Genomic DNA, 14028 nt, shown 5'->3' with positions numbered 1-14028 from the left:
CTGCATTTGAAAAAGAGGTATCAACATTTTCATTGTCACATTGAAGGACATGGAGGAGTTCTGGATACAGTAACTTAGCTATTCAATTGTGATTGAAGTAGAAGTTGTCTGCACTGAAGCATGTAATCTGAAGGAAGATGATGAATGTTGGCCTGGAAATGGCTGTATCTGCACTATTTAAGAGCTAACAGTGCATGACCTGAAGCTTTTCAAGAAAAGTTTCACTTGGTTATTAACCCTGAACATCAGTTTCTTTTCCTGTGCATGCATTACTCCTGTAAGGTCAGACTGACTATTAACCAAAGTAGACCCTTCAGATTCTCAAGTCAATTCTGTGTTTTAATTAAATGCCAGTTGATATGGATCTAAGCTCCATCTAGGTTCTGTAGTACCTAATATTGCTGCCTATAAATGGCCACCTGTATGGCCATTTTAAATTTTCAACACCATCAAACTTTTCTCCTATTTCCTTATTACAGGTAGAAAATAGTCAGCGTGACCACTCATCCTGCTGCATACCATGATAATTAGGGCAACATCATGACCACTCCTGTCTCAACCATGGCCCTTCCTCTTACCACCACCTCCCATTCCCTCCCCAGTCCCAATCTTCCCACTTGGCAGATCAAAACCAAAAGAACAGATCCAAACTAATGTGAGAAAACTAGCCTGTTTAGCGTCCTCAGGCACAAAAATCAGGACAAGGCAATAAAGATAAAGAGATTTGCTTTATTTGTCACATGTGCATTGAAACATACAGTGAAATGTGTCATTTGCATTAAATCAAATCAGCGAGGATTATGTTGGGGCAGCCTGCAAGAGTTGCCATGCTTCCGGTGCCTACAACTCACTAATCTTAACCCTTACATCTTTGTAATGTGGGGAGAAACCAAAGCACCAGGAGGAAAGCCACACAGTCAAAGAAAACGTATACAAACTCCTTAGAGACAAGAATTCTATAAACTCCTTACAGACAGAATTTGCGTCAGGAATTGAACCCCAATCTGGTGTTGTAAACTGCTGCCCCATGGAATCATTTGGATCATCTAAACACTCATCATCATTATGATAGAACTTCTGCCCTAGTTAGGATCCCAAAGGACAGCAATACAGAGAGTCAGATGCACTACATCATAGGCACAGCTTGGAGCAGAATAACTAGCTGACATCCTGTGTATTTTTATGCTTACAGAGTTTACATATGTCAATCTGCAATTCTGCATTCAATATTAAAGAGTAAAAAACCTAACCAATAAAGAAAACAGAGTGATGACTCACACTTTGAAGAATTCCATAAAGGAATTTATTGAATGAGGCAATTTTACAGTCAAATGAGAGATGAAAGCTGAGTGCCTTAGATTATCATGTTCCAATTCTCTTCATTTAGTGACACTTACGTATGTACATGCTAAAGTGTTGCACACTGACTTTTCCAAAACAAATATGAATTGGCAGAGATCTTGGAAGTGTCCTTCCTCTGCAGATTGAGGAAAGCACAGAATGGAATCATGTTTGGTGAAACAGACCATTCACACTTGGCAGCACTGGCTCCAGCTGCTCTGGAACATCCATATCCCAGAAGACTGTGAAGAATGTGTAGATAGCAGAGGGCATCACAGATTTTAGATATAGAGGAATGATGCCAGGGTGGAGGCAGACCACCTGCCTTTCCCTGCATTTGCTTCACCTAGTACTTGGACCTCTCTGGGCATGCATGTAAATGAAGACAGCTTTCTGAGTAGCAGGAATCCTTGTAAAATCTTTTGCTATTCCTAATTAATAGATTGGAGGTGCAGCCAATTAAATTCAGCACCTGATAAAACACACTGGACAATTATTTTGTCTAACAGTTAAATTTTGTTATTAATCAAATAACTCAATGATTTATTGCACAGTTTCAGGCAATTACAATTATTCATCAATTGCAAAAGTCTTCAGTCTACTTCCACAGTTTCCAAAACACAGTACTGGTATTTAGATACCACCTGCTCTGAATCTCCCCACTTGGAGTGAATGTAGCAACTTCTTCTTTGAACCTCAGGGTCTTTTTCTGCAAGTGTTTGTCTCTGAATTTATTTCTCCCAATGTCTTCAACAATCCTTCTACATGACTTTTGTTCCACTCTCCTAAAGGCCTTCTTTGTTCTTCATCACCAGTCCCATTGTTCTTCACTTCTCCTTCCTTCACATCTGTTCTCTTCTTGTAACATTTAAATGCTCAAATTCCAATAAATCCTGAAGGTTCATTATCTACAGTACTCCCTTATCCCTAAATGCTCCTTCAAATTCCTGCTGGCACCAATCCACAATTACCTCAACTATTGGTTCCTTAAGTGTCTGTTCGTGCTTCTTTAATTTACTGGACTGTTCATTCCACAAACTGTTACTTCCTAATTCTTCCCATCTGCAGCTTTTGTCCTCTGGATAGCCCACTGTGGGTCAGTTAACAGGCTGTAAAGCCGTCTGAGCTGTATTCACACATTGATGTGACCGGGTGTCAATAATGAGATCTTCCTGCAGACTGTTTCATTGTTGTGTAGTTCCAACATTTTGCTCAACCTAGCAGTGTCCTTCCAGAGCCTGATAGGACACTTGACATCTCTCACTGGCTCCTACAGAGGCAACAACATTATTTCCCTGAACTGCTCCTGAAAGAGGTGAATGATGCATTCTGAATGGTCAAATATGGGATCCAACATCAGAAAGTGAACTTATGGTGGATAACCAGCAAATAAAACCATTCACAGAGAAACAAAAACACCAGCTCCAAAGGATTACAGGCAATGGTGGAGCACTACCCAGGTTGAGATAAATAGTTTGCAATGTCATTTGAGCTATTGTAATTTTTAAATAGATAAAATTATTTAATAGCACAGTGATCAATTTCTGCTATTCTGGGTTTCAGTGGAAAGAAGGGTTGGGCTGCAGGAAATGGTTTGAGTTGCTAGATACTTATGTAAGTTAGGAGTTTTTAAAGAAGTGATTTGAGCTGCCTTGCTCTGCTGTAAATGCAATGCACACAAAATGCTGAAGGAGATCAGCAAGTCAGGCTGGAGGGGGAACAGTGTATGTTTTGGGTCAAGACTCTCCATCTGGATTGGAAAGGAAGGATTGTGACTACTGCTTGCTTGAGCCTAATTCCAGGCTAGCAGCTGATTCACCGTTGGTTTAAATATGTTTCATCTCTCAAATGTGCTAATACCAACAACCCTTCCACCTCCCCATCTTCTCAAACTTGCATATATTATCAGGTTTCCTCTACGGAACTTAAAGACACACAAATTCCTCAGTGCCTGCAACTACACTGCACTATTTCTGCTTCTTGTTGTGACTGAAATAAGTCACCAGAGAGACACTGAAGCAGATGCTGATTTGATTTGATTTGATAGAAATGACACATTTCACTGTATGTTTCAATGCACTTGTGACAAATAAAGCAAATCTCTTGCCTTGGCTCTGTGTGTATATTCACTGGAGTTAAGATGAATGAGGTGGGATCTCACTGAAACCTACTGAATATTCAAGACCAAGATAGAGTGGATGTGGAAATGATGTTTCCAATAGCGGAGAGTCTAGGACCTGAGGTAACATGCTCAGAATACAAGAGTGTCTCTTTAGAACAGCGATAATGTGGGTATTCTTCAACTAGAGGGTGGTGAATCTGTGGATTTCGTTGCCATAGATGGCTGTGGAGGCCAAATCATTGGGAGGTTGATGGGTTCTTGATTAGTAAGGGTGCCAAAGTTTACAGGGAGAAGGCAAGAGAATGAGGTTGATGGAATAATAAATCAGTCATGATTGAATGGTGGAGCAGACTGGATGGGTTGAATAATCTAATTTTGCTTCTATGTGTTATGGTTTTATGGTCTATCTAAGAGTCTCTTAAATGCCCCAAGTGTATCTGCCTTTACCACCACCCCCAGGAATGTATTCTATTCATGTGGCACTCTTTTAACAAGCATACCTCAGACATCTTCCCTATACTCTCCTCCAATCACATTAAAAGTACATCATTTTGTATTCATCAGTGCTGCCCTAATTGACCACAAATAATTGAATAATGAGGAAAGTTGACAGGTTAGACTTGAGCAGACTTATATCAACTAAATCCTGGAAAAACACTGGTTGGAAATACACTGTAAGCTAGCCATTATATGGGTTGAAATTACTTTGATTCACCTGGCAATAACATTGTGTTAGACTCCAACCTTTGTATCTGCTTACATTAAATGATAGTGGCTGAACTGAATTGTGTGTCCAAAGATCTGCTTGTGTCAGATGGGTAGGGTCACAACTGTTTGGTCTGAGTCAGGTGTCCTGCAGCTCTCCCTCTGTAAAGTGTTAATGTAGCCAAGGCTCAAAATCACTACCTCTTCTCTCGACGAGGAATGGCATTGAGCCAATTGACACTCTCTGCCAACTGTCCAGTCAAGATCAAAGTTCACCTCAAAGAGAGAGTCTTGTAATCATCACTTTGGCACAGAACCAATCCAGGTCATTTGCAAGGTACAGAAGGAGGGACTCCCATTGGATTGTACTTCAAATCAATAGTGATGTCAAGAGACGTGATGTACCATAAAAAAGACAGCTCAGGTACCATTTCACATGATCATCCCCCATCCTACTTCCGTCACCATCGTTCTGCTTCATCTGCATAACCTTTTATTCCTTCCCCTATTCAATGGACTCTCCTGATATCTCTTACTTTGGAAAGCCACATTCTAATGTTCAACAATATAAATTGCAACTGTTGGAGATAAAAAGCAGAACAGAAAAGGGTATTTAGCTCAAATCCTTTAGTAAAAATGGATAAGACAGGGAGTTAGTACCTGAAATGTTCAGCTGTCATGTCTCTCTTCAGACGCCAAACCTGCTCTTTGTCTTCAACATTTTCCATTTTCACATTTCCAGGTTTAGTCAGTATCTTTTAGTTAAGACCTTCTGTTATCTCCATAGTTCTGGTAATCCTGCACTTTTCTTAGAATGTCAGCACATTTAATGTCATGGAATCCTTTTTCTTGCTGACAAAAAAAAGATAGAGGCTTAGAAATTCAGTCACCCAGCAATGTTTATTTTGAGCTGTCTGGTGGATAGTGAGTGTAAAATCGATTGTGAAATGCAATTGCGAATTTAGAACTCTCAAAGGCCTGTGATCAGCCACCTCCGTGTCTGCGATGTGGCCATGCTCAGAATATGCAGTGTGTTGTTACTCTACAAGGAACATCCGAATAACACCTCCTGAAGCTGAATTGCAGGCATAGAGTTAACAATCGGAGTAGACCACACACTGAAAAGCAGCTTTTTAAACCTAGTGGGGAGCCCTGCTAAAGGGATTATCAATCTGTAGCATCTTTACTGGGGTGTCAAAGGGATGAAGGTTACCATGGCAATATGGAGTTGAGGCCACTGATCAAATAAAATCATAACAGCTCACCATCCCTATCTTTGGTTATCCCTTTTGCATGCATGAGGCCCATTTCTGTCTACTCCCTTCCTTTGAAAATCCATCCAAATGCCTTTTAAATCATTGGAATTCTGTATGCCTTTACTGCCTTCTCAGGCAGCACATTCCAGATAAACTCATACCATTTCAATCTCCTTTAAGCTTCTCTTACTCACCTAAGATCTGTGTCTTCTGGTTCTAAGCTTGCCTGCCCTTGAAAAGATACAGCTGTCAGAATTTTACTAACCTCAATAAAATCATCTTTCAGCCTCCACTGTTACAATGAGAATAAATCCAGCCTATCTAATCTTTCCTTTTACTGCATCCCTCCATTCCTGGTAATGTCTTACTGAATCTCCTATGAGCTTTCTGTTTTGCCACCACATCCTTCTTTGTAGTGTAGCAACTGGAACTGTACAATACTCCAACTCCAGTCTAACCAAGGTTTAGCACAACTGCAACATGACATCAATTCAAAGGCTGAAGTCTGTATGGAAGGAGATCCTGATGAATTCCATTTATTTGTCTCTTTGAGTAAAGTTCCAAATACATTCTTCACTGCTCTACCTTGTTCAGCATGTCTATCCCATGACTCATTCTGATTCATGGGGTTGGCAGTGTAGTGGCTGTTTAATGTTAAACTCTACACACCTTGCATCCTGCAATACTGCAAGATGTATAGTGGTTATCAATTTCTATTTGAATGACAGCAACTTGGAAAAGCTTCCTGCATAACACAAAGACCTTCACTACCAATAAAGGCAAGAGAAAATGGTGCTTGCATTGCTTAGGACGAGGCAGACTCTGAGTCAAAGTCGAAGTAAATTTATTATCAAAGCACATATATGTCATATACTACCATGAGATTCTTTTTCTTAAGGCACTTACAAGTTAATAAAGAAATACAACAGAATTTATGAAAAAACTATACACAAATAAAGACTGATGAATAGCCAATGTGCAAAAGAAGACAAATTGTGCAAATAAATAGAAAAAATACCAAGAATATGAAACACAGACTCACTCATGATGTTGGAACTGCCCTTAAAACAGAAACAGTCGAGTTCCCTCACTTGATCGTTGCAGTAGCAGCTAAAGAGCACAGAAGGCTGCCTTTGGCCCATTGCTCTCTTCATGTTACTGTCATCGGAGAAGAGGTACAGGAGCCTGAAGACACACATTTAATGTTTCAGGAGCAGTTTCTCCCCCTCCACCACCAGATTCCTGGGCAATGAACCCACCCGTGAATGCCACCTCACTATTTTTATTCTTGCTCTCTTTTTGCACTACTGATATAAATGTAATTGTATACTATTCTAATAATGTAAAATTATATAATCTTATTATATACAACTAACAGTTTTTTATGTATTGCGCTGTACGGCTGCCACAAATTTCATGACATGCTGCATATCAGTGATTTTAAACCTGATTCTGACTCTGAATCTGGTGCTTGCCAACCCCCACCAGAAGAATCCCCTCTCTTCCATTCCTTTGCTTCTTACTCCCTGCAACTCATCTTCTCCCCAATACCCATCAATTCCTTTTTGATGATTTTCTTGTCAGTTACCTATTCCAGGAGCAGTTAACCATAGTTAATTAATATACCAGCACACTTTTGAGACATGGGAGGAAAATAGAGCAGCCAGCAAAAACCCCAGAGATCACAGGGAGAACATGCAGACTCCACACAGCCTCAACCCGAGGTAGAGAGTGGACTCTGCCAGAAGGATGAGCCACACATGCTGAACACCTCGTATAAGTATTCACAAATAAAGAGGCGCTCAGCTTGTCAGGTGGCATGGTTTCCATGTTGCCACTTAAGGGCCACCTGCACAATCAAACAAACAAAAATTCCATAGGCTTTTAACCATATAACCATATAACAATTACAGCACGGAAACAGGCCATCTTGGCCCTTCTAGTCTGTGCCGAACACTTACTCTCACCTAATCCCAATGGCCCGCACTCAGCCCATAACCCTCCATTCCTTTCCTGTTTATATACCTATCCAATTTTACTTTAAATGATAATACCGAACCTGCCTCTACCACTTCTACCGGAAGCTCGTTCCACACAGCTACCACTCTCTAAGTAAAGAAATTCCCCCTCGTGTTACCCTTAAACTTTTGCCCCCTGACTCTCAACTCATGTCCTCTTGTTTGAATCTCCCCTACTCTCAATGGAAAAAGCCTATCCACATCAACTCTATCTATCCCCCTCATAGTTTTGAATACCTCTATTAAGTCCCCCCTCAACCTTCTATGCTCCAAAGAATAAAGACCTAAAAAGACCTTTTGTCCATCAATCAACAGTAATGCCATACAACTCTTGATCAATTACACTTGTGTAAGCTCGAACTTTTAGGTATGACTGATTCTGCACTGATAACTCCACATGCATGCCTCTTCACCTCCACTTGCTGATGTTCCGTAGCAGTTCTGTGAATTTTCTAACACTGAACTGATATATGAAGGTTATCCTTTGGGGAGTGCTTGGTGGTTCACCACAGGCTAGATATCTCAATGCTGCCCTTTGCTTGAGCTGGTGTAAAAGTGCGAGCTGTGGAATGGGTGATCGATTGTTGGGCAACAGATCACCCATTCCACAGCTCACACTCTTACATCTGCTGACACTTATCAAGTGGTCTTTTGTGTGCACCTGGAGTAAAGAGCTGAGGGGGGAGTCACAATTTATGGATACAGTAAGAGTAGATCACCTGTAGATAAAATACCATCGGAAGTGGGATCTGAGCAACTAGATTGAATTTTGGCTTAATATTGTACCCTGAACGATTCTCAACTCACACGGCTGGCCATTGATTCCTTGCCCCCTTAGACCATTGATGTATGAAGGGATCTTGGATTGCAGGTACATAGCTCCTGAGAAGGACAACAAAAATTGATAAGGTGCTAAAGAAGGCATAATACAGCCTTGCCTTCATTGGTCAAGGCTTTTAAGGGGAAGCTAGGTTAGTGTATGTGGGGAAAGGAACAATCATAAAGAAATCCTATGAACAATCCAGTGGAACCATTTTTCCAAAGAGTGATAAGTACATTGACCTTGCAGCACAAAGCAAAGCTGCTGGAAATGGTAGAGGTTCCTTAACTTGGGAACAGGAATGAGAGAGCAATTGAAAGTTATGGGATTAGAATGAAATGAACAGTGGTAGCAGGAGGCCTGTGAAGTGTAAAGTAAACACTGGCATAGAATAGTAAAGTAAGCAGTTTCAGTGCTGTATGTTCTATATAAGAGGCCCGTCACATTTAGTTTTACAGAAATGGGTCTTTTTGAGGTGTGCCCATGTTATGTACTGCTCAATTGACAGCTTTACAACCTGCTGTGATAATTTGTCACCTTCCTGATCAGAAGTGTTTGATTAACATGTTCAGTTTTAGTTTTATTAAAAGCAGGTGCAGGTCAGGCAGTACCTGTGAGGAGAGAGACTGAAGGAAAGTGTCAGGTGAATGACATTTAATCAAGTGTTAGTTTTCGTTGAGTTGTTTCTTTCAAGGACAATGCTTGAAGAGCTGAAAGGCCTGTGCCTTTCTTTTCAGTATTCCTCAGACACAGATTTTCTGGAGAAATTTGACTTCTGAAGTACAAGGAGGAAGACCCCAATCTCATCTAAGCCAATGATAAAATTATAGCAAACACGTGTAATTCAAAGATGTGTAACCTGTTTTAATACACAGATTGGAATAAAAGTACACCACTCTGTACCTGTTTTGTTCATGCCTTGTCATTAATTTCAGTAAAAATGCATAAGATGCAAATGTGAATGTGTGATTTGTGCAACCATGGAGCTTTCATAAACCTCTATTCTGTCCTTAGAATTTGGATTGATGGCAGAGCATACAATAAAAAGTCAGCGACCTCGATCAGTTCATGAGAGAAAGGTCCCTCAGGAACAAGCTGATGCTGGTAAAATTATGCCACGTACTGGTAATTAATTCAATAGTCTATACCTGTCTTTATTTGATCAACTTAACAAACCCACTGCATGTCTCCATAAATCTTTTTTTTTCTTTTAATTGTGCCGCTGATGTTTCTTGTATATTAATTGTTTTCTTTCTGCTCAGTCACTTCAAGGTGTCCAGAGATACCTTCAAGTCAGTAGCTATGTAATAATTGGCAGCATAGAATTAGAACTAAGATAACTCAAAGTCATTGCATGGAAACATTGAATTATTATTTACATGTCTTTCCACTAGTTTTGGACATACAGTACCCCAAAATGATGCATGAACTGAGTATGTTGAAATTTGAAATTAATGTTTGTGTGAGAGTTTATCATGGCTTGGAGACACTGTTTGGGAGCTCTTTTTCTTGGTTCTAGCATCTAGGGAAACCCTTGCTTCTCACAGTGTGGGGAAATGTTAACCTAGCCTGCGTGATGGGAAATACACAGGATCAGGTGTAACACTGGTTTTACATACGCCTGATTTTATTTGCATCATAAAGTCAACTTAATCCATGGTTTTCCTGCACAGGATTAGGTTAATATTAACCCCAATATCTCTGCAGCCTTTCATGTTGTCACTTTGTGTTTACTGTTAATAATGTGCATGCCACCAGAGCTTCTATAGGATTTGTGCTGTAGAAGAATGTTTACATTCGGATTTCAAGACAATACTAATACTGGCTTTAATTCGGCAACTGTAATTAACATAGATATTGTTCATCATTTTAAAAACTTTACGAACTCTCATATTTTCCACCTGGATGAAAATACAAGTCTGTTCAAGGAGCTAACATTTCACCCAACTCCTCTTATTAAGCATGGTTTGGAGGGTAAACTGCCACCATTCCTTAGCTGGTGGAAACCGACAGCTTCCCAAACTTTCACATGTGGCAGGCTAGGAAAAAGACTTGTATTCTTACACTGTACAAAAGGGTTTTCTTCATCTTACTTCCTCACGGTTTAGAATTTTTTGTTCAATATTATTTTTCAAAAGAGCACATTCAAAATATCACAAGCTCAAGCAGATGGAAATGAATATGCCTGAACTGTGGAGATGTTTAAGTGCTTAAAGATCAGTGTTTAGTGGATTAATGCCCATCTTACCCATTACATTCAAGATTCATGACAAACCTATTGCCTGAGACCCATTTTTAATTTAGAAGATGTGCTTCTGAAAAAGATTTCCAGGTTACAGGGTTCACATTTGAGAGATTGGAAGAGAAAGAATGGAAGAGGGGACTGATAAAGTTAGCTGACTAGAATGAAGGTGCTCCCTTCCTGCCAATCAGTCAAGGAGTGACATAGACAATTATGCTGAAGAAGCCTTCAGTTCAGTTCGGCCATCACCTTATCTGTTGAAAGTCAGACCATGGTAAGTAGCTGCTCCAAAGTACTGAGTATTAGGATACTCAACCACATTTATCAGGGTATTCAAACAGGATTGAGTATTTTCATTTATCTTTACTTTTGCATGCTTTCTGAATTTTAATTCTCATTTCATCATGTTTGTGCTTCTAAATTTGTTGGCATAGGCTCAGAATAAGTGAACAGTTTCACTGCAAAGGGTCATTGTATGAGTTCAGAATCGGTGTATAACTACAGTTGGTGTTCATTGTAAATTTTGATTTTTGTCCAACAAATCTGATCAACACCGTCCATGTGTACATAAAGCATATCAAAATTGCTGCTACACTGTCTCTAATCTGTCTCAACATTAAACTATAACTTTAAAAAATGCAGATGCTGGAAATCTGAAATAAAACAAAATATGAGAGATGCTCAATAGGTCAAGCAGCAACTGTTAGGAGAGAAAAAGGGTTAATATTTCAAGCTGATAGCTTCACATTACAACAAGCGTTGACTTCAAATGGTATGCCTGAGGTTTTTCTCCACAAATGTGGCATGACCTGAGTTTCTCCAAGATTTTCTGACTTTTTTTTGTTTTATAATTTTAAAAAGTAGTCTGTTTTGGCTTTAATTATATAATGCAAACTCACTTTTGCAAACATTAAAAAATGTTTTAGGTTTGCAATTAAGGCATGAGGGAACATTTTAACTTGAGTTGGATGATATACTCTGTCATTTCTGTCTGTATTAATGTGTGTTATCTTTTGTTGTTTATTATACAAATAAACATTTAGAAAGTAAGTTATTGACTGGTTAGGTAGAAGAAAATACTCCATTGAAGTGTAATTCAGACTGTAGTTTATTTAAAAGAGATCTCAATGCGACAGTATTTGAATAAAATTCAAACCCTCAGTCAAACCATACACAGAGATGCAATTAGTGGAATTGGCAGTCTGGTAGATAACATTTTTTAAAAAGTCATCATCTTTGTTCCTTGTAGCATTACTGGTTACCTGTGTGTTGACTTCACTTAAGCACAAGCACAAAATAAATGCTTCAGTGTGTCCTTTCTTCTAATAATTTCTCCCTTTCAGCGGTTTGCCATTTTGATGAAACTGCTGCAAGCACAGATATGGGCAAGAAGCTTTAATTCAGCTGGGTTAGTACAACAGCAGCACCAGAGTTTATGAAGACAATAAAAGACCAAAGAGCCTTTTAAGAGGATCTGTATTAAAGCATTCAGAGAGAGTGAGGCCACAGGACACATTTAGATTGCTGATGGTAGTTTGGAGCTGTCATTTCTGTTTACATTACTTAAAAAATGACTCCAATTTGTTCAACTCCTTTCTGTTTGGTAGCACAACAGCAGAATTTTGAAGATAAGCTATTCCCCTTTCTCCCCCTCAACTGCCCACTCCAACTAAATTATACATTAGGAACAGCCTTGTTTGTTTGCTTCCATTTTTATTACAGAAAGAATTACCTTTGCTGCCCTTGAATAATTTGTTTTCCAAAAATGAAGGGTTTTTTTCTTCTGCTCATTAAATTAATAAAAACTTATGAAAACATAAGAAAACCAGAAAAGAACTGGGCCTCTTGGCCCCTCAAGCTTGACCTTCTCCAGTCAATGTGATTATGACTTATCTCTTCTTCTGTTCTAGTTCCATAGAGACCTCAGTTCCTTGATATTTCCAAAACAAAAACATCAACCTCCCATTTAAATGCCTCCAATGATCTCGACTTCAACCTCCTTTCGAAAGAGAATTCCTGAGTGGCACCAACCAGTGCAAGAAATTACAACCACATCAGTTTTTAATAATTACCCTTTAATATTGTCTTGTTCAATGTACGTCAAAACCACTTGTCAAAATGTATCATCTATGGTGTTATGCTCCCTCAAAATCTGATATGTTTCCATAAGGTTACCCCTGATGTTTCTAAATTCTGAAAAATGTACATTGAATTCCTTATTTGCTGATGACAGTACAGCCTTTTCACTCCAGGAATATGCTGAGTGAATCTTTGTTTGACTCTCTTCAATGACTTTCTCAAATGCATTTCATGAAGCATGTCAGTGATAATGAACCTGATTCAGATTTTGATGAGAGGACTGAAGTACAGTAATCCTGTATCTGCACAAATGTAACAATACTTTCCTATTTCTAAACTCCAAGCCTCTTTCAATAAAGGCCAATGTACCATTTCATTTTCTAACTACTTATGGCAGCTGCCTGCTAATATTTTAGCAAATTGGGCATAACACACCAAAACCTCTCTGTATTCACTCATCTAGTCTCTCTCCACTTAGATAATAATCTGCCTTTAGATTCCTGTTATGCTAATGAATGACTCACGCTTGTCATTAATCAAGCTTTCACCCACTCATTCAATCTATCTATAACCTGCTACAAAGTTGAAATATCCTCCCCCCTTTTTCATGTTGTTGACAACCTTGCACCTAGTCCCTTCATCCAATTCTTTAATATAAGTTGTAAATAACTGAGGGTCAAAAATTGATCCTAGCCCATTCCACTGTTACATGCTGCCCCCCTGATAAAAAGAACCTTTTGTTCCCACTTCTGTGCAATGACTAAGTATACTTAGTTATAGTCAGGAATATTTTGTGAGGATCTAATAAATTGAAACAAAAATCTTCAAAACAAAACAAAAATGCAAAGTGCTGGTTATATCAGCGGATCTGTCAGCCACTGAGAAGAGAGAAGACTACTCTGCTGTAAGTTTAGTAGTAATAGCAGCTCCAGGTGAAAAAGGCATCATTTACCATTTGGATGTAAAGAATTTGGGGATTTTTGTAGATATATAGTCAAAGCCCTAGTTCACTCAGCCTTTTGTCTAATCCAGGCAGCATCCTGATAAAACTCATCTACACCCTCATTAAAGCCCGCATCCTTTCTATAATGAGGTGACCAAAACTGAACATAATACTCCAAGTGTAGTCTAAGCAGGGTTTTAAAAAGCTACAACATTACCTTATGGCTTTTGAAATTAATTCCCTGACTAATGAAGGCCAACATAACATATGCCTTCTTAATCACCTTATTAACTTGGGTTGCACCTTTGAGTGATCTATGGACATAAACCCAAGATCTCTCTGTTCCTCCACACTGTTAGGAATCCTGCCATTAAACCTGTATTCTGCCTCCAATGTGAATCACTCTTGTCTTCCTAAGATCACCAACTTTCCTGCTGGGAATTAGCTTTCGGGTCCAGCAAAAGATTAAACCAAACATGGGATGCAGACATCCCAATGTATT

The 14028-nt window shown here is 39.2% G+C and overlaps 1 protein-coding gene across 9 annotated transcripts in view; it reads left to right on the top strand.

The window, feature by feature from the left end:
* Nucleotides 1–14028, top strand: part of adgrb3 (adhesion G protein-coupled receptor B3) — a 766644-nt gene that overhangs the window by 309713 nt on the left and 442903 nt on the right. For 4 of the 9 annotated variants that reach the window (XM_073056509.1, XM_073056506.1, XM_073056505.1 and 1 more), the window contains exon 3: nt 9277–9387. The exons of 2 other annotated variants lie outside the window; for them this stretch is intronic. In XM_073056509.1, coding sequence (XP_072912610.1) covers nt 9277–9387 — 111 coding nt within the window. Of the gene's footprint in view, nt 1–9276; nt 9388–14028 lie in introns of those variants that run through there. 3 more of the 9 variants (XM_073056504.1, XM_073056511.1, XM_073056510.1) reach the window with 2 other exon arrangements.

Source organism: Hemitrygon akajei, chromosome 9 (genome assembly GCF_048418815.1).
Source record: "Hemitrygon akajei chromosome 9, sHemAka1.3, whole genome shotgun sequence".
Lineage (NCBI taxonomy): Eukaryota > Metazoa > Chordata > Chondrichthyes > Myliobatiformes > Dasyatidae > Hemitrygon > Hemitrygon akajei.
Note: the sequence above shows the minus strand (reverse complement) of the source record. Positions and strands in the feature narration are given on the sequence as shown.